General features: G+C 39.8%; 1 protein-coding gene across 2 annotated transcripts in view; it reads left to right on the top strand.

Annotated features, from left to right (window-relative positions):
• Positions 1–14466, top strand: part of FERMT2 (FERM domain containing kindlin 2) — an 83982-nt gene extending 69516 nt beyond the window's left edge. Inside the window, exons 10-16 of one of the 2 annotated variants that reach the window (XM_042989706.1) lie at positions 611–735; positions 6709–6815; positions 6950–7171; positions 9787–9807; positions 10435–10559; positions 11207–11348; positions 13188–14466. In XM_042989706.1, coding sequence (XP_042845640.1) covers positions 611–735; positions 6709–6815; positions 6950–7171; positions 9787–9807; positions 10435–10559; positions 11207–11348; positions 13188–13361 — 916 coding nt within the window. In that variant the 3' untranslated portion in view covers positions 13362–14466. The remainder of the gene's footprint in view (positions 1–610; positions 736–6708; positions 6816–6949; positions 7172–9786; positions 9808–10434; positions 10560–11206; positions 11349–13187) is intronic. The other variant, XM_042989707.1, reaches the window with a different exon arrangement.
• Positions 14467–21839: the final 7373 nt, after the last annotated feature.

Raw genomic sequence — 21839 nt, 5'->3', positions numbered from 1 at the left:
GCTAAACATATAACAGCTTACCGTATGGAAAGTTTCTAAGATAAGGGCATGATTTCAGATGCCGCTCCCTACCCCCTTTCTTCTCGCATTTCACACCTTTACTTACCCACTCTCTGTCATGATTACTGTCATCTTCGTGTTGGCCTTGGGTGGCAAGTTGAAGCACCATTCAGTTACACCCTGAGAGAGACCAGTACCCTCGTTCAGAGAGGCTCCAAAGGCAGCCTTGCACACACTCAGGAATCTGCTGGTGATTATAGGACCTAGGAGCTTTCCGATTGGTGACATTTACTTCACCTTTTGTTTCTTGTCCTTTCCATGTGACCTGCTAGTGTTAGAGATGGCTACCACTGACAGAAATACTAGATTGTTGGCCCTCCTTTCTCCTCTACCCATTCACTGTTTGAGATCTTCCTGAGTAGATTGATCGAGAGGGGACAAATCCAATAACAGCAACATTGAATATAACATGCTGGCCCAGGGGAACTTAGTTGAATATATGTAAAACTTGGCCTCAGACTTTTAATGTTTTGAAACTTTGCTGCTGAAACATACTGTTGATAAAGTTATTTCAAAAGTGGTTTTCCTCTTAATTCTGTTTGACATGTAGGCCAAAAAAACTGACTCTAAAAGGTTACAAGCAATATTGGTGCACCTTTAAAGATACATCTATTTCTTGCTATAAGAGCAAAGAAGAATCCAGTGGCACACCAGCTCATCAGATGAACCTAAGAGGTAAGGAAAGCCTTGGAGTGACCAGTGTTGATGGAGAAACTTTCTGTTGGCTAACAGTCAATAAACTTCACTTTGCTGGGTGGGGCAGGGGTGTGTTTCTCAGCAGATACATTACTCCTTTATGGTACTTTTTTAGGTCTAGATTCTTTTTTTTGGTACATAGTTTTTGTCACAATTTTAAGCATTCCATTTCCCACAAATATTTCGTTGTAATCTCTTTGTACAGTCTTCATTTGAAGTGATTCCACTTTTCTTCTCGTCAAGTAAATCTGTGGTGCCTCTTTTCTCATCCTCAGCATTAGGTCATTCAGGTTTTGTTCATTCTCATCTGTGTTGTAGTCCTCTCCGTTTTTGCTGGCTTTTCCCTTCCTCATCAGCATCCTACTCTTCTTCCTGACTTTCACTGATGATAAGCTGGTCCCCCTCACGACCCCCAGTCTCTTTTTGGCTCCGCAATGGGGCAGCAGGCACCTATGGGGTTTGGCCAACTTCTTAACCCTCCCACAACACCTTCCTGAACATTTTCGTTCGACACTCTGCTCTCAGTTTGGCTCCTGGGGTAGCCCCAGGATACACCTCTGAGGCTCCTCCTCGTCAACAACCTGAATCTCTTTGGTTTCCTCTTATCTCTTCAAATCCAAAGCTGTCACTAAGGGGCTGGTATTTGAGGCACATGTTATTGGACATGTTTCTACTCCCTTGTGGCAACCTTGTTTGCTGTGGCCTGAGTTGCTCCTGGCTGAGGACTCAGAGCTACTGGCTTTGGTCTTTTTTTTTTCCATTTCACTCCCCACTTGGGTGACTTCTTTGGTTCTTCACACTGCTCCTTCACTTCTTTTATCTGACTGATGCAGTGGTTCAGGCAGAAGGAGAATTTCCTGTCCAGGTTGGTCTGGTTCTTCTACGGCTAGAGGACATCTTGCTGCCTCCTGCCGTGATTTATCTGCAGGGTGTTGCAGATTGTTGATCACCACTTCACTTATGGGGATATTCACTAAAACCATTTGGCTCACTTCCAGCGAGAACTGCTCTCCTATGTGCCCACACCACACTCCCTGCACCCTTGGCACCAGCATGCTTGGTGGATTGTCATCTCACTGTTCCACACTCTTACAGCAAAGGCTAGAAAACTAAAATACATTTTCTGGACTTGTTTGCAGTGAGATTTTTATTCCAATCAGATGCATTCATGTAAGACTTCAATTCCCAACTAAGTTATGGGGTTGGAGAGGCAGAATTGAGAAAGGAGCATGGTGTTTCCAGGCTATGGAGCTGTGGGGTAGCCTTCTGGTTTCACGGCCTGTTGGTTGCAGTTCCTTTGGCAGGCTAGTTGTCCAAGAAGCTCATTCCTATTGGCCCAACCCGTTTCTCCTCTGGGTTACGTTTTGCATGTACATTTATCATTATATGTAAAGCAATATGCCTTTCTAACTAAAAATGTCCATATTTGGACAAAAGTACCCAAGAAGGGGGCCCCTGACTCATTCACAGAAATTATTCTCAAAATATTGTATTTATTGCTTAAAATATAAAGGTGCTTTCCCTGATCTATAGTCTTCATTTTCTTTTCTACGTAGTACATTAGGATATTTTTAGTATATTTCAACGAAATGTCCAAATCTCTGCTCTGTGTTCTGCTCACTAGTTATCTGAACTGTTGTTTTAAAAAAAGGAAACCCCTGGCCTAGGTAGAAGATTGCTCTGCCCATGTGTTGGAATACTGTAATTTTCCTAAAACTTTGAATTAGGCTAACTGCCTTTCTCTCCAAGACCCATGAGTTAACTTTTGGGTCTCTTTTGTTATTTGTTACTTTTAGAATCTGTTGCAGCTCTTGTTCTTGCTTCTGTCCTCAGCTGCCCAGGACCAGCCCAGATTATCTGCTCTTGATTTAGAGACTAGATCTGTCTTCTGGCCCCTGCTTTCTCTAACCGTGTTACATCCCTAACCTTCCCCCCTGCATGACTGAGAAGTCAAGTCCTAGTATGGAAAATGGCTTACAGTGTGCTGTCATCCTACCTTTTCCATTCCATTTTCCCACACATCACACTAATGAAGATATCACTAGCCTAAAAATCAAGTGGCTTACTTCCTGTTCTGCTACTAAATAAGCCCTGTGATTTTAGAAAAATAGCCCATTTGGACCTCAGTACCTTCCTCTAAGAAATGAGAGTGTTCTCCATGCCTTTGGACTTTGGACTAGATGTTCTCTAAGGCCTTTGGAGATCTAAAATGAAAAGTTCTGAAAACAAATTCAGTTCCAATACTGATTGAATTCCTGTGCCCCAGTTGTGCTAGATCCTGGAGACATGAGCAGGAACAGGTTACAGACCCACCCCTCTGGGTGTTTAGAGCATTTGGGAGATAAACAGTGACAATTTGGGCAATGAATAGTACTTTAAAAAGTAACAGGTCCAAGGAGGAGCAAAGATAAGGGTGTGTGCTGTCTCAGTGTTCAGCGATGGTGGGGAATATCCTGGCAGAAATAATGCCAGAGTTAGATCCAGTGTCTAACTCAAGGCCCATGGAAGGAAGGAGAATTGGTAAAAACCTTGTGGCAGAGATTGGTATGCAGAAATTCCTGGAGAAAAGCATCAGCAACCACAGGGGGTTTTGTGCTGTTGGAATGTAGAGTTCAACCAAGTCAGAGGATGAATGCTTCCTAGTGGCTATTGAATCTGATTTCTACATAGATGAGGGACAACAGCTGAAGAAATTGGCATGTTTTGGAGGATAAAAATGTTAGGGATTGTTTTTTAAACTGGCAGCAATGAAGTGTCACTGAGAAAGTATTAACATGAAAATAACAGGATCCATCCTATTTATATTGGCTACAGTATAGAGGAATAATTTTAGAACAGTGACGGTGATCCAGATTAAGGTGATCAATATGGATGGAGAAAAGGGTTCAAATTCAGAAGATCCTGAGAAAGCCCAGTCAGCAAGCATCCTGAGTGATTGATTTGGGAGAGGCTCATGGGGAGGGACTTATTTCTGGCTTGTACAAGTTGGATGGATAGAGTTGAGAATATAGAGGAGCTTATTTCGGGGAGAAGGACAGTGAGTTTAATTTTGGGTTATTTTAAATTTGAGGTGCCTGTGGGATAGCTGTTGGAGGTAACTTGTAGGCCACTGGATCACGGGAGATCCGCACTGCAAATACTTATGGTATCAGTTTTAGCGTTAATGATAAATGGCAGCCATTAGAATGGTTGTCTATAATATGAAAAGGCTAAGAACAGAACCCTGCAGAACACCTGTGTTTGAGATACAGGGCAGATTAGAGGAAGGGAAACAAAAAATGCTTACGGAGACCATGGAAATGAGACATGGTGGGAACTAAGATAAAAGTTGTTTCAAAAAGGACAGCATAATCACTGGCATCAAATACTACAGAAAAGTAAGATAAAGACTGTGAAGCCGACATAGCATTTAGCCACATTGGAGGTGGTTGGTGGCCTTGATGCAGAACAGATTGGAGCGGATTTCAGTGGCCTTTTGAGTATGGGAGCCAAAGTACAGTCATTGAGAAGTAAATAGGAAACAAAGATAGTTTTTTGATGAACCTTACCTGTAATAAGGAGGGAGGAAAGAGGGCAGTAACAGCAGAGAGAGGTATAAGGTGGAGGAGAAAGGCATTTTGTTTCAAGATTGGAGAGACTCAAGGAAGTGAAATGCTGATGGAAACATCACACTAGAAATAGAGAAGTAGTGTCTGGGAGAGGAAGAGGATCTCTGTGATGGAGCAAGGTTCCTGGGATGGCAGAAAACAGCCCACTTGGGATCAGAGAGATGCCATCCCACTGTGGGAGTGAGGGCAGCAAGCTTTATCGGCTGTGGTGGTAGGAAGCTGTGTGACTACTTCTCATGGCTTTCTTGGAGAAAAGATGTGAAGTTGTCCCCTGAGAGTGAGCGGCATCGGAGGCCTGAGAAGATTTGAGATAAACATTGTTGAGAGTGTCTGAAAACACAGGATGCAAGTGTTGAGGGCCAGGTAGAGTTTGGGAATCCATGAATTTCTGGTGAAACCTATCTGCTTGGTTTTGTGGTTTTTCTCCCCCTCCCCTCCTTAGAGTGCTCAGCAGCCTATTATAGGCAAGTAAAAGCGAGGTGGTTGGATGGAGCCAGGGTTAAGGTCTTGGTTAATGTGTATTAATGGAAATACGGTGAGTCTAGGGAGTTGGATGTGATAGCTGGTGAATGGTGTCCAGGCTGGACTCAGGAAAAGGAAGAAGTGAAAACATGATGGGGAGAAGGTGTCAGGGCTGCAGGACTCAAAGAGTTTGAAGACTGCGGTTAGAACGTGTCAGAGGAGCAGCAATTGGGCTACAGTGAAGCGTGGCACATTGCCATGGTCGTAGGTACCCGAGGTGGCACGGAGTGAATATTGTCTGAGATGTGTGGCCTGACAGGTGCCTTTGCGCCTACAGTAGCACCTGAGTTACCACTCACTATGCCTCGCCAAGCTTTTTAGGTTTTTTTGGTGTTTTACTTTTAAAAGAGACATGATTATGGGATTGTGTACTTTTAAGTCTGCTTCAGTGAGTAATGAAATCTGCAAAAGAACTATCTTCAAACGTCTCCTCTTTGTGTTACCTTTGCAGATTAAATGCAAACTTCCTGATAGTTTGTAATCCTTGTACAGAAAGAGGTAAATGCTGTAGCTAATATTTTTTAAAAGAAAGCAAACAGGGAGAAAGTCCACTAAATTCATGATAGGTGTTTCTGGAAAGGAGAAGAGGATCTTCCATTTATCTAAAATGTTCTGTTTCTTGGGGAGCCTGGGTGACTCAGTCGTTTTAGCGTCTGACTCTGGATTTCAGGTCATGATCTCACGGTTCACGGGATCGAGCCACCGTCCGGCTCGACAGTTGGTCTCTGTGCTAACAGTGTGGAGCCCGCTTGAGATTCTCTCTGCCCCTCCCCTGCATGCGTGTGCAGTGCCCACTCCCTCTTATCAGAGTGCATAAACATTAAAAAAAGTACAATATTCTGTTGTTTTCAATACAGTGCTTTGTATTTGTCCTTTCTTTGTGGTAGATGTAGAGAGCTTTATTATCTTGTTCCTTATACTCTCTGTACAGAGAGATGTTGCTCCGGTACACAGAGCAAAGTGACCACAGGCCCTGCTAACAGTCTAGGAGCCTACTTGCTGGTCTTAAGACACATTGAGGGTGATAACTGGAATACCGTTTAGAAAGCTCTGACATGTCTGTTATCTTCTTTATCCTTACGGCATTCCTGTGAGGTAGAGTTTTAAGGTTGGGAAATTTGGGCTTAGAGATGTTCCACAAATGGGCAGTAATTAAGTGACAGAGAAGCGTGGAACAAGGTCAGATTGCAGGGTGCCTCTCCACTGTTACACTGTTACTACTTGTTTATGCCAGCCATTATCCCGCCATCTAACTGAGTGTATGTTCAGCCCACCACACAGCTTCTGTAAAGCTGCTAGCTAATGCTTCACAGAAAAGGCATCATAAAAGTCCTTTATTCTTGGGGCTTCTGGCCAGTAGAGCAGGCAGCTCTTGATCTCAGGGCCATGAGTTCAAGCCCCACAGTGGGCAGAGAGGTTACTTTTGAACAGTCGCTTATTCTTACCAAAATGTTATCCCTATACATTTAGCAACTTAAAAGTCCCAAATACCTTGAGATTTAAGGAACTGAATGATATTAAAACAGCACAATATCAAACTTGTGGGGTTGTGTTTTTTGGTAATATCCTTTTAACAGGACCCTTTCCTTGTCTTCAATGAAGTTTTATGAGGACCACAAACTGCATTATACCCCTTTTCTACACTAGATCTCTTTTGCTCCACCTCAAACAATTATTGGGCGATAAAACCTTGCTTCCCAGTTTAAAGATTCCAAAACAGCAAAATTCAGCATGTTAAGATACCATAAAATGAGAGCTACCTATAGTGGCTTGTGATTTCTTAAAGGTAAATTTGACCATTTTAATAATTTTTTTATTACAGGATGTGAAGTTACCCCAGATGTAAACATTTCAGGCCAAAAATTTAACATTAAACTCCTGATTCCAGTTGCAGAGGGCATGAATGAAATCTGGCTTCGTTGTGACAATGTAAGTTTTCCAATTAAAAGTGTGAACTTCAGTTTTCTTCAGTTCCCTAGTGAGTTGACCAGTCGTCCTTACATTTTATACTTAAAGGACCCATCATGTGATACATTTCATATTTCAGTATTTCTTTTCAACAGGAAAAACAGTATGCACACTGGATGGCAGCCTGCAGATTAGCCTCCAAAGGCAAGACCATGGCAGACAGTTCTTACAACTTAGAAGTCCAAAATATTCTTTCCTTCCTGAAGATGCAGCATTTAAACCCAGATCCTCAGTTAATACCAGAGCAGATCACAACTGATATAAATCCTGAATGTTTGGTGTCCCCTCGCTATCTAAAAAAGTACAAGAACAAGCAGGTATTTGATTCATTTCATCTCTTTTCTTCTCGCATGATTTTGTACATGTACTGTAAATTTAGTTTCCCCTGTTAAAACTTTGTGGCTTTAATGATGGTCTGAATTTCGTATCAGGTGGCTGGAATATAAAATGGGATGTGGATGGCCTTCAGTCAGTTAAGTCATTTTAAAAAATGTTTATCATTTTAATAGGACAGATCATAAGGTAAAATAGTTGGAAGCATATTTATTCTAAACAACCTAAGGAAACCGCTCTGTTAACAGGGTGTTCTTTCAGGGAATTGAAATGGTGTGTATGCTTTGAATTCCTTAATTCATGCAGTTTTATTCCGTATATGTGTGTGGTACAAAGCACAGCCAGCATTTCCCGGCAAAGTCTAGAACAACTTAGCACTGTCAAAATGGACTTTTCCAGCTTTGGAGATAAACTTTACAATGGTAGAAATAGTCTACATTTTAACATCGTCTTTTCTTAACAGTCAAAAACCTAAACCAAGATTTGCGTGATGTGACAGAGTTTGGTAAATTTTGATTGAAATTCACTGCTTTTGTTCACTTTGTTTAGAATTCCTTTCCTGGAAATTAATACCATAAAAGGATTGCTATTTAGGAAAATGGTTCTTCAGTACAACATAAAAGGTTCTTTGCAGGGGAATTTCATTTGGGATAGCCCCCAGTATTCTCTACACCAAACATCATGCCATAAAAGGCAAAGGCTTCAGTGTGAGGTGGGGTGAAGAAGGCCTTTAAAATAAATATTTCATTTCTATCTAGTTTGATTTTTACTGTTCAAGAATAATTTTAAAACATTACTGGGAGGGCCCAATAAAATACCCAGAACACTTACTAATTCTTAACTTTAAATATAATGTTTATCATACGTGTTTGAAATTACTTAGCTGGAAATGTTCAGAAGGTTAATTACCAAGTATTTGTCTTTAAGTTTCAGAGGTTGTGTAAGCTACATGGAAATTGTTTATCCCACAGTCCCTACAATGTGGGAGTAGTGAGGAATGGAGGAAATGCTGCCCTGGGGAGATTTGTGGAATGTAGATTGTAAGTTAAAAAGGGAAAGTGAATCAAGTACTAATTTTATTTTTTTATTCTTCGTTATTTCATTTAAAAATTACTTGTAAAAAAAAATCCTTGTTTCTGAAAGTGGATTCATTTGCCTTCAAAGGCAAGGAACAGTTTCAAATCTTAGCAAGCTTCTTTCACTGCGAGGTACCAGGAAAAAAAGATCTTCAAGTCTAACTGTGAAGACTGCCAAATGTTGGCTTAGCTGTCAGAGATGGGTACTGAATTGTTTTCTCAGAAGCCTCTCAAATGATTGTTTTCACTTTTAAAAGATAGTTTTCCAACCCTGATTTCTCAACTACATTGTCAAGTGAAAATTCTCTGGGGGACAGAAACAGTGACTGTTTGTCTTCAACTGGTGGGGTGGCAGTATGTGTGGTCCGTGGTTAAGGATTCTTCCAGCCTTGTCTTCCACGTTGGCATTTTATCAAACACACATTCTTTTGTAATCCTTCTTTCCCTGACTAAATTTATGGGTTGTTCCCAGAAGGTAGAGACCATGTATTGCCCTGACACCTAGAAAGTGCTGATTGGCAGAAGTTTAGTTGCTTATTGTGTGTCACATGCTGTACTTGTCATTGGACATAGGGCTTAATAGTTAAACTATATAGTACAGTGGTGTTCAGGAGTCCAGTAGGATGAGGTCCAGGCCATGGGGTCCTTTATTCCTATCAGGGCATAAGATTTTCCTTTGGGCCCACCAATACAGAGAATTTGTTATATTTAATCTACTTTAAATCCCCAAAACTATATATTATTTAAACTTGCTATATATATATATATATATATATATATATATATATATATATATATATATATATATCTATCTTTATATGACTGTGACTCCCAAACTGCATTTTTACATTTTAAAGAAAAGAGTTGTTGGGTATTTTATCCATGTTAATACAAATGGAAATAGACTACTGTGTGTATAGCCACCATTCCTAGTGTAGTATATAGCATCTCTTCATTTTCCCTTCCAGGAAAAAGGATGCAAAAAACAGATGGTAATTGAGGGGGGTTGCTTTTCTTGTGTAAATAAAGAAACAGTATGGTCACTGCACTTATTTTATGCCTTCAACTTATTTCTGAAAAGTGGTGCATGGGTCATATTATCTGACTCAATCTGAAAACATTAAAGGTTTTTGAATGTTAATTTTGATCTCCTACTAAAATCATTAGCTCTGCCCTAACCAGTAAGAACTGGTAAATGAGCAGGGAAAGGGTATTTGCTCTTTTTTATTTTTTTCCCTACAAATTTCTACCCATAATTTTAGTAACACTTAACAATCTGAAATAATATGGAAGTGTTTCTCAGTATTCAAAGTGGAAAGTAATCGCTGCTTTCTCGTTTTCATTTTCATGCTTGCATTTACTTTGCTTGGTTTCTACCTGAAGTAATTTTTTTTGCATGGTTTTTGGCTGGAATTTTGGTTTGCAGGTTACCGCAACTTTTTCTTTGCTTCATTGCCATTTTTTCTGATTGCCTTTTTTTTTCTTTCTGCTTCCTTTTTCTTTCCTCGCATTGCCATCTACAGCCAGGCTATATAAGAGATTTGGTAAGTTCTCCATATTTAAAAAAGAAAAGGAAAGAAAATAAATACATAAAATATTTAAAGCCCTAGCTACAGTTCCCCCACCCCACCCCCCCACCCCATCGCCTTCATGGATTTCCACTCTTTGTGGGAGTAGTCATCCCAATGTGAGTATAATTTAAAAGTTAACTTTCCTAATGATACCTTTAGAAATTAAAAAAATCTTTATGGTGGTTTCAAGTATTAAAGGTGCTAATAAATAGTCCACTACGAATTTATATTGCAGGTACTCATTCTGATATTGTGTTTTGGTGCTAAATTTAAAACCTGTCATGTACAGGATTAGAACATATCGTTTTATAAAAGCAAAATATGTGTGTCTCCTTGGAATATGTTTTGGGAGTGGCAGTTATTACTCCTGAAAGTACTTTTTGTTTCTGGATATATGGAAACTGAAATCAAAAAGAAATACATCAAGGTTTATTTTGAAGAGTCATTATTTAACTAAAATTCCTAAATGTGGCTTCAGAAATTTCCTAATTCCAACTCTTAGAGGTAATTGTGGGGTGGGGCACAGTTGGTTACTTTTGTTTTGCTCCTGCAATGAAAGAATATTGTCTGATGGTAAAGGTGATGTTTAATCATGTTTAGATAACAGCAAGAATCTTGGAGGCCCACCAGAATGTAGCTCAGATGAGTCTAATTGAAGCCAAGATGAGATTTATTCAAGCATGGCAGTCATTACCAGAATTTGGCATCACACACTTTATTGCAAGGTCAGTGGTTCTGCTACTAAACATCTATGTATAAATCTTAATGTGTACGTTTTTACTTAATCTATTTCAATTAAACATTTAAAGTACGTGCTGAGATCCATTAAGCAATTTTACAGTAAAGAATATTGAAATGTATTTTCTATTCTTGTAATTTTTACTTTAAAAATTCAAAATGATTGGGCTGCCTGGGTGGCTCAGTCAGTTGAGTGTCTAGCTCTTAATTTCGGCTCAGGTCATGGTCCCAGGATTATGGGATCAAGCCCGGCATCGGGCTCCACGCTCAGCATGAAGCCTGCTTAAGATTTTCTCTCCCTCTGCCCCTTGCCCCCACTTGTGCATTCTCTCTCTCCCCCCAAAAAACTCAAAATGATAGCATTTCTATTTTTTACTTATATAAGAATATCACTTTTTTGAGAGTTAAAGAGCACATCTTAAAAACAGGGACTCAGTTGGTTAAGCATTCAACTTTGACTCGGGTCATGATCTCACAGTTTGTGAGTTTGAGTCCTGCATCGGGTGAGCCCCACTTCTCTTTTTCTGCCCCTCGCTTCACTTGGACCCTCTATTAAAAAAAAAAAGAAAAACAGAGCAACATTCCTCCCACCCCCAACATGTTTTTAAACATTTATTATGTTTTAATACTATAGGTTCCAAGGAGGAAAAAAAGAAGAACTTATTGGAATTGCATATAACAGACTGATTAGGATGGATGCCAGCACAGGAGACGCAATCAAAACATGGCGTTTCAGTAACATGAAACAGTGGAATGTGAACTGGGAAATAAAAATGGTAAGCTAGGGGTGGGCACCTGGGTGGTTCAGTCAGTTAAAGCATCCGACTCATGGTTTTGGCCCAGGTCATGATCTCAAGGTTTGTGAGACGTAGGTCCTGCATTGGGCTGTGCAGTGTTAGCACACAGTCTGCTTGGGATTCACTCTCTCCCTTCCTGCCCCTACCCTGCTCATGCGCACACTCACTCACTCAATAAATAAATAAATAAATAAAATAAATAAATAAAATAAATAGTAAGCTATAACAATGTTACTTGAATTAATATATAGCCCTTCTGGGGCACCTGGGTGGCTTAGTCGGTTAAGTGTCCGACTTCGGCTTAGGTCATGATCTCACAGTTCACCAGTTCAAGCCCCACGTTGGGCTCTGTGCTGACAGCTCAGAGCCTGCTTCAGATTCTGTGACCCCTTCTTTCTCTGCCCCTTGCTCTCAAAAATGAATAAACTTCAAGAAAGAAAATTTTTAAATATATATATAGCCCTTCTAAAACTTAAGAATTAAAAGACTTACAAATTCTATAGATTGTTTGTACCATTACCTCTTAAAGTAAAGTATAAAACATGGTTGGTTATTCATTTCCCACTTAAACTTGCCTAGTTCATAACTAGCCCAGTTATTAGAACTCTAAGAATATAATGATCTGCTTAGAAGATTGTTTTCCTGTAATGCTAAATCCCTTTCACTCCTAGTAGCAGCTGCTGTTTATTGAATGCCTACTCTGTGCCAGTCATGATGCTAGATGTTTTTGTATTTGTCCCCTATTTCTAAATCTCACCACAGCCTTGTGTGGGATAGTTGGATTGTCCCTACTTTACAAATGAGGACACTCACATGTAGAGGCCCATGGGCCATGATTGCTATGACCACACACTTAGTCACAGAATCAGGATCCAAAGTCAGAGATGCTCAGGGGCTCTAAAACCTGGCACAGCTACTACTGTATATCATGCTGCCCCCAGACTTGAAGTACATAAGTATCATTTAAACAATCTTTCACTGATAAGCTGTGTGTTTTAGGGACATTGGGTTTATTGTAGCACTTCCTATTACTGCATCGAAGAATAGGTTACTTTTCTGTGGTTAACCTTGATCCAGAAGCAGATAACCCATCCTCCTCCTGATATATTGTAGGAGCCTAACACTATGTCACAGCACCTATGTCATTTACCTTCCTCGCGTCATATAGGCATTTTGTCATTTCTCATTATCACAGGGGTGAGTACAGTACAATAAGGTATGTTGAGAGACCATGTTCCCATAACTTGGTTATAGTATATTGTTATAATTCTGTTATTGTTAATCTCTTACAGTATCTAACTTACAAATTAAACTTTATCATAGGTATATCTGTAAAGGAAAGAAAAGCATAGTGTATGTAGGGTTCAGTACTATCCATGGTTTCAGGCATCCACTTAGGGTCCTGAAATATATTCCCCATGGATAAGAGGGGTTGTTACTGTACTCAAACATGATACCTAAAGGTTAAGTATCTGAAGCAAATATTAAATTAAATGCAGGAAGTAGGTTTTCTCTCAGGCCTTGAAGAGAGACATTCTCATTAATTGAATCACCAGAGACCATTTGGGAACATAATGACCTAAACCCTTTGCATTCAGTCTTCCTTTTCAGAACATGAAAACTAAAAAGGAGTCGGGGAGGGGCTAGTCAACTTGTATTCTTTTGGAACTGAAGGCATTATTAGTTTAGGATTAAAAAAAAATTGAGGGTCGACAAATAGTCTTGTGATAGGGCAGACATTAAATAGCACAGTAGCGTCACTTGTGCCTAACCATGTGGAGTTTTACCGAGACTGACAGTTCTTTGTCTTTGTTCCAGGTCACGGTAGAGTTTGCAGATGAAGTACGATTGTCCTTCATATGTACCGAAGTAGATTGCAAAGTGGTTCACGAATTCATTGGTGGCTACATATTTCTCTCAACGCGTGCGAAAGACCAAAATGAGAGTTTAGATGAAGAGATGTTCTACAAACTTACCAGTGGCTGGGTGTGAATAGAAATGTTGTGTAATGAAACTCCATGGCCATAACAATATTTAACTTTGAAAGCTGTTGTTTGTTATATGCTGCTTAATAAAGTAAGCTTGAAATTTATCATTTTATCATGAAAACTTTTTTGCCTTACCAGACCAGTTAATATGTGCACTAACAAGCACGACTATTAATCTGCTATCATGATACAATATATGGACATGAATATGGCACACATTCCTTAGGGCCAGGAATTGAAAACGAAAGTAGTGGGCAAGTCAGGAACAAAACATCACTGATTTAAGCTAGCCAAACTAAGAAACTCAAGCCATCTACTTTAAAGCTATCCAGGGCTTAAACTATATGAAGTCTATTTATCATGTTTAATGCATGTGTTTTAATGTATGTTTAATTTGATCATGTGTTTTAAAAATGCCTACTTTCTGGTAGCTATTATTTCCCCATCCCTCACTCCCATCCCCAAATAAATCAGGCCTGTGGAAGATGCCTGATATTCAATAATGTTATTGTTTGACCTTGAAGGAAAATGCTATCGGTCCCTTATGCTTGGTTTGTTTTTGTCCTTGAATAAGCATGTATGTATATTGTCTTGTGTTTTGACTTTCACACCCTGTTGTATTACAACACTTTTAGTATTCACCAGCATATTCACTGTCTGCCTAAAATAATGCAACTTTTGCATTACAATATGAAGTAAAGGTCTATGAAGTATGCATTTTGTGTAACTAATGTACAAACACAAATTTTATAAATTGTACAGTTTTTTTAAAAAACTCACAACTAGCAAATGTCTTAGATGTAGCATCTTTGCATTAATTAAATGCTTTTAAAAATATAATTAATGTGCAGTTTTCATATCTGCTAAATTAAGAATGACTTCATTATAGTCATGATTTGCCACAATGTCCTTAACTCTAATGCCTGGACTGGCCATGTTCTTGTCTTTTGCGCTGTTACAGTCGGCATTGGTGCTATAGTCAAAATTCCTAGGTCACATAACCCAAGAGGGGGCCGGGAGGGGTGGATTACCAGTATTGTCCAATAATCCATGGTTTAAAGACTGTATAAATGCATTTTATTTTAAATAAAAGCAAAATCTTTTATTTATGTTTCTTTTTGTACTTTGTGTTTTTACTGTTTCCATAGCATTAACCGTAGAAATGAACTCTTGCCTTTGGGAAGAACTTTGCCTACATCTTGTGTTAGGAGAACAACTTGCTGGTATCCAGAGTATCACCAGATAGTTGATACTTAATCTCTAGGATAGATTCTTCCACCCCATTTTTTGTTCTACTACTTAAAAATGAACCGCATAATATTTAAATATTAGATTGTATAAACAGAAATATGACAAATGAACAGACATTGTTGCCTCGGGCAGAATTTGTTTTAAACGGCAAAATAACTCCTGGTCTAAAAGACCACAACTCACATGTATGAATCTGCTCCCTGGTGTTAATGCTAATTATATCATTCAGGTGCAAAACTTCAGTCCTGGACTTTTTCCCTTTATCTGTTGCATTTAATCAGGCCAAGTCTGGTTGGTTTTTCCCTCAGGCAATCTTTTGTCACTGTTATCATGGACACCTGAATTCAGGTCTTTGTCCTGGGCCTGCCAGGATGCCATGGCCTCTAGAAGCAAAGCTCCTATCACCTTCTCCATGGCTTTTCTTTGTACTCTAAGGCCAGGTCATAACAATCCTTGTTCCAAATATAAGGGCTTCTTCCCATTAAAACAACATTTAAATAATGTATCTCCTTTTCTCATCTTAAATACAGGTCACCAACTTGTATAGTCACTTGGTAAAAGCCCTGAAGTAGATTTAGACGAAGGCATACTCAAGTCCCTTAGAGTCTTAAGGCCTCTGTACAAGTGAGAATAGCCTCTCTCCTGATGGCTGATTTTTCTGTCTCGGTTTTGCCCCACTTGCCATACTGGCAATTTTGACATTAATTCAGTCCCAGCACAGCACTGGCTACATGCCACCCTGATGACCTTGGTTGATTACAGTATAACAGCCAAAGTCCCCAGGCAGGTGCTAAGAGGTCTCCTATGGTCTGTATCCCAGCCCGCATTTTTCTCATCTTCCAACAGCCTTCATCCCAAATTGGGTGGCCCACGTTCTCTGGACACACTTTACACTCACCCATCTCCATGACGTTCCACAGACTTTCTTCCAGTCTCCCACCTGTTGAGATCCCATCTTTCTGGGGTTTTAGAAATTTTAGAAAGAGCTCCAGGGTTCTCTCTTCAATAAACACTTCTAAGTTTCCTTGCAGCCAAAAATTTTCTTACTCGTGAACAGCCACTAAATTTGGTCCTTTTTGGAACTTAAGAGCAATCATCATTATTATTGCCCATAATAATAAGCTACTCCCTTAAGGACTGGGTCTGAGCCTCATCGTTTCTACCTAGGATCAGTTAACACATATTTGTTCACTGAATATAATGATGGCTATTTTGGAAATCAAGGAATTAATACAACTTAGAATTCTTAACAGCATCAGCATGATTCAGTATGAAGGAAACAAACATAGTTCTTGCACACCAGTTACACGTGAGGAGACATGCTAAATACTTCCATATACACAGTCTCTTCTAAAGAATCACACAACCCATCCTCATTTTCTAGATGAGAGGCCAAGGGACCTGTTCACAGTCTCCCAGCTATAATTAATCAGTGTGAAGGCAGAGCTAGAAGTGGGACCCAGATTTCCTTCCTACCCAGTAGGGTTAAACACTTCACAAATCTTGAGGAACTCCATTGGTAGTAGTCCCACTACAGAAATGACATCAGTCCGTGAAAACAACAATGGCCAGGGTTTCCAGAGACACAGTTTTAGGTTTCTGCTGTGTGGCTTAGTTTCATGTAAACATGAAGGCACTGGGGACAGGAGAACTACCAAGCTCTCTTCCAACTCCATTTCTCCTAAATCAGCAAGTTAGAGACCTGCCGATGATGTAGTTAATCAGTAATTTTAACTTGGTACAGATTATTTTTTACATAACCTTGAACTAAAAAGGTCAGGGACCTAGAGACATGAACTTAGTTTTTTCAGCTTTACCAAGGTAAAGCTGACAGAGCTGTAAGGTATTTAAAGTGGACATGTGGTGATTTGAATATATATATATACACACACACACACACACACACACATTATGAAAGGATGGTCATTAATTAACACATTACTAGAGACACAAACTTTGTAGAAGGAAAGTCTCTTGGCGGTTCTGCTCTTAGACAAAAAAGCAACCTTGTGGCAGATTGTACGTTTTTATGTTTAACATAGTTTTTGTTCTTTTTTTTATGTTAAAAGACTTTACAAATCAAAACCACAATGAGATACCACCTCACACCTGTCAGAATGGCTAGATTCAAAAATACAAGAAACAAGTGTTGGTGAGGATATGAAGAAAAAGGAACTCTCGCACACTATTGGTGGGAATGCAAACTAGCGCAGCTGCTGTGGAAAACAATATGGAGGTTCCTCCAAAATTTTAAAATAGAAATCCCATATGATCCAGTAATCCCACTACTGGGTACTTACCCAAAGAAAATAAAAACAATATTCTAAAACAATTTTGACCTTTATGTTTATTGCATCATTACTTACAACAGCCAAGCTGTGGAAGCAACCGAAGTGTCCATCCATAGATGAATGGATGAAGAACATGCAGTAGACACACACACACACACACACACACACACACACACACACGAGTATCACTGAGCCATAAAAAGGGATGACATCTTGGCTTTTGTGACAGCATGGACGGACCTACAGAGTATAATGCTAAATGAAGTCAGAGAAAGACAAATACCATATGATTTCACTCACATGTGGACTCTAAAAAACAAAGGAAATGAATAAACAAGCAGAAACAGACCCATAAATACAGAGAACAAACTGATGGCTGCCAGAGGGGAGGCGGGTGAGGGATGGGCAAAATGGGTGAAGGAGAGTAGGAGAGACAGGCTTCCGGTTATGCAGTGAGACACAAGGATAAAGGGTGTGGCATAGGGACCACAGTCGGTGGTACTGAAACAGCACTGCATGGTGACAGCAGCTACACTGTGGTGAGCACAGCATAATGTATAGACTTGCCAAGTCACCGTGTTGTACACCTGAAGCTAAGACAGCATCGTGTGTCAACCACGCTTCAAAAAAAAAAAAAAAAAAAAAAGCCTTATTAAGGTGCTTTTAATTCATTACCAGTTGCTGATGTGATGGGATCAGACCAACCTGGGTTTCTGACCTTTAATTTATCTGGAAGAAATCCCACACACAGTTAAAGACAAATGTTTAAAGTACTCAACACTATACCTACACTGATTATAGTACTTTCCCAGTGAAATGTTAGGTTTTGTAACGCAAAATTGGTTCTGATCCTCTAAGACGCAGTCCTATCCCATACCTTTCATAACCGTTTCTACCCTATAGACTTTTGACAAGGTCTGCTGCTGGTTTTAGATAATCACTTAAAACATGGTAACATCTTCACTGCTTTGAGAATTCCTAAGAGAACAGGGCTTTCTGAATTCAGCCCTTTGTGACAGCATCATCACTAATCCTTACTGAAGCCTTTCCTGCATGCATAACGCTGCTAACTGCCATCCGTGCTCTGCTTTGTTCCAAAAAAAAAAAAAATCCTGTCACACCCACCTCCCCAAACGTTTGTGCAGCTATTGCAGCCATTCCCTCTTTTTGCGGCTCTCCGGCACTGCAGTGGCAAGGACGAGCTGTGCCGTGTGGGCACAGACCTAAGAGACGTGGTACGATAATAATTCGGTCAATTCTTAATCTGCTGATAAAGGTCCAGTCATCTCTACACAGTAATATCCAGGAAGAAGTTGTTTACCGAAAGCCCCGGGCTCTTCAACAAATTAACTGCGTCTTCATCTCTTTGAACGGCTTCGGTTTGGCAGCTCAAGAATGGGGGAGGTGGTAGAGAGTGACAGGAAATGGGAAATTTTCAATCTGAGTAAAAGGAATGAAATTCTCAGAGTGGACTGCAGAGCCACCCAGAACAGGAAACAGAGTAGCAAAAAAAGCCTTATCTGGTGACCTTATTTCCCACTGTGCTGATTCTTCTCTGGCTTTCTCTGCTTTATTTAATAAACAATACAAAGTTTCCCAGGCTGAATGTGTACATGAAAATCCTCTATTCCTTTATTAAACAGTTACCAGTACGCATACGCTCAACTCCTAGTTGAGTTTCCCTTTTGATATTTGGGCACAGGCCTACATATTGCTAAAAAATATAAGCACTTAAAATAATTTGAGACCATTATCTCACGATATCTAATTATAGTCTCATGTGGCTTCATTGGCCAGGCATTATCTGTATTACTGCTCAGGGAAGTGGTCCAAGTCCAATGTTAATTAAATTTATGATAAAAACAGCACAACCAACCAAACAAGTTTAACATACCTGTATTAATATGGTTTGTAGATACTGAATGATAAAGAAAACACTTTTTATGAGCACAAATTCTCATGTCAAATCTAAATTTTGTGAATTTTATTTTTATGACCAGAATAAAATTCAGGTAAACACATTTACTCTCAGGTTTACTGAGCAGACCATTTAAACCTTATTTCTGTCTGCCTTGCCTAATTATAAATTCAGTTAGCTCTTCGAAGGAACATTCGGAAAACACATTTCTTCTAATCCAGAAGAGCAAAGGGCCAATAGCCAAAACACTCCTAACAACCAACAGGCGAAGAGGGGACAAACCTCACTGGATGGCAAGAGGTCACATCACACTGGACTCGCAGTGTAGTGTTGGCTCCGGGGTGAGTGAAATAACCAGAGTCCAAACAGAGACTCTAGGAACAAACTTGCACACGTATGGAAACTGGCTTTCTGAGAGCCAGTCTTGCAGATCAGCATGAAATAGGATTTCCCCATGAATGGTGCTGCTGATTATCTCTATGAAACAAAGGAATTTGGAGCACTACCTCGTGCGTGTACAGAGTGTCCAAATCCATTCCAAATGAATTGCAGACTTAAATGTCAAAGAAAAACTGTAAAACTTTTAAAAGATGACAGTAGAGAGCATACTTATGTGACACTGAGAAAAGAGTTTGTGTATGAACAAGGCACCAAGAAGTACAAGCTAACTGTATCAAAATGAGAACTATAAAGATATAAAATGTAAAAAGGCAAATCAAATTGGGAGAAGGTATTTGTAACACATCATGGACAGAGGGTTACCATCTAAAACAGAAATACACACGGCTGCTCAGTGATGAAGCCAAAAGAAAAACGGACAAAACACTGGAATGGGTACTTCTTGAAAGAGGAAAACTGAATGGCAAGTCTACAAAAACTGCTCAATTTCACTAGTATTCTAGAAAATGGGAGAAAAATACAACTTTTAAATACATTTAAAATGTAGTTTCACATGTACCAGATTAGCAAAATTTTCAAAGTCTGACAATGGTTGGTATTGGCTGGGACGTGGAACCACTAGAATACTTATTGTTGATTTGGGTATAAATCGGAACCAAACACTTCAGAAATACTTTGACATCACCTGATAAAATTAAACGTATATCCTATGACCTTGCAATCCCATCCTAGGTATGTACATACCCTGGAGAGAAAGTCTTGCGTGTACATATCAGGAGACACGCACAGGAATTAGTGCATAGCAGAACTACTTATGATAACAAAACCCTAGAAACAATCAAATGTCCATCAGAGTAGAATAAATTCTAAGACAGCTGTAAAATGGAATCAAAATAGCCGTGAATAAGTTCCAATACACAAACAACGTGGATGAATCTCAACCCAGTGCTGAACCAAAAGTTTCGCTGCAGAACACACAGTATGATTTAAGTTGAAAAAATGTGCAAGATTACTGAAACACACACACACACACACACACACACACACACACACACACACACACACAAAAGGAAGTGGCAAATATTTTCCTCTTGTATTGGAGAGTAAAAGCTGCATTTTTAAAAGATAGATTGTTGGTGGGTTCTAAAGTTCAGCGTGACACGAAAAATCACTGTGACCTAATGGGAATACGGGGGTCTTGCTCTTAACCACTGAAAAGCTGCCACTGCTTTTGGTGTACTTTCCTGGGTCTGGACTAGATCAGCACATGAGTCTGGCCCCTGCTGCCAAGTGAATCGCTAATTGGCTATTTGGCTGCCCTAGTTTAAGAATGGAGCTAATGAGCCCAGGGTCAGAGGTTCAGTCCCCTTGTGGTCCAGCTGGCTTTGCTCTGTTTCATGCTCACAGGCCACACCATTATTCTGTAAATGTGCGGGGTTAGTCACAAGAGGGCCTGGGTAAGAAGAGAAGAACAGATATATCAGCTCAACTAGATAATCAACTTTAAGCTCAAGGCTCTGGTCAGTATAGGCATGACAGTGTCATTACTCATAAGCAGTTGTGAAGATGTCAACCCAAATCGTATTAAACCATCTGGGTCATAGCAGAGGAGCCAAGGAACTTACGGATACCTTCTCTCACTGCCTGGATTAGTATAGAAGAAGTCCCTGTACTTGAGAAAGCACTTCTATAGAGGCTGACTCTATGAGAGAGGAATTCTGAATGAGATGTTGATTCTCCAGAAATTAGGCTTTCATGATTTGAGAGTGCCTTATAAATGTATGAACATGAAGTCAACGGGATGGGAAATGTAGATAAGAACCATTGCTACAGAGCAGAACAATCTCGAAAATGCCTGGAGTCTATTTTGATTTGTTTGTTTTGAAAATGCCCCTCGTTCATACAGAAAGTACCAGATAAGGAGTGATTACAGGTAGGTAAAACGGTCAGAAGGCTTTTCTGAAAAAATCAGGAAAGCTATTTCAGGGCAGCTTCAGTGAGAAAGGGAAAGGCATGTAGTATCACGGACTAAGCGAGACCTACATATATGTTTTCCTACAAGGGGACATTTTGAAAAGCCACCATTTGTTCTGGGGTGGACAGGACCAGTTGATCTGTAGCAAAGATGGGGAAAAGGAAGCTAGCTCTTCAAAAATAGCCTCAACAGGAAAGAAACCCACTTAACAAGAGCACAGAATAGACAGCAAACAGCCTGTTTTGAGGTCATCTCAGGTTTGACTTTTATTCCTAAATCTCCAACTCAAGAAATAATTTTCTATAATCAGCCTATGTCTTCACATAAATTTTGCAAAAGCTTCAGTTTCAGGTATTCTCAAAAGAGGCCCTGCTGTCTTGTCCTAAATGTGTTATCTTTCTTTTTTGATTGGGCGTTAGTCTCATTTCAGTGCTCCAAGTATTTGGCATCTGGTGGGAGTTTAGAAACTTCCTTTTGCTTTCTCATAAATTTTGTTGAAAGCAACCACATAACGAAGAGCAAATACTTTCTACTTACTCTTAGCGGGAAGCTGGAACTGAGTTCCGTGTGATGCCCTGTCCAGACCTTGCTGTACCGTAGATGGAGGTCTACAGTGTCAACTTGACTCGACACATGCCCAGAATTCCT

The sequence above is a fragment of the Panthera tigris genome, chromosome B3 (assembly GCF_018350195.1).
Source record: "Panthera tigris isolate Pti1 chromosome B3, P.tigris_Pti1_mat1.1, whole genome shotgun sequence".
In the NCBI taxonomy this organism is placed as follows: Eukaryota; Metazoa; Chordata; class Mammalia; order Carnivora; family Felidae; genus Panthera; species Panthera tigris.
The sequence above is the reverse complement of the archived record's forward strand: the minus strand, read 5'-3'. Positions and strand labels throughout refer to the sequence as shown.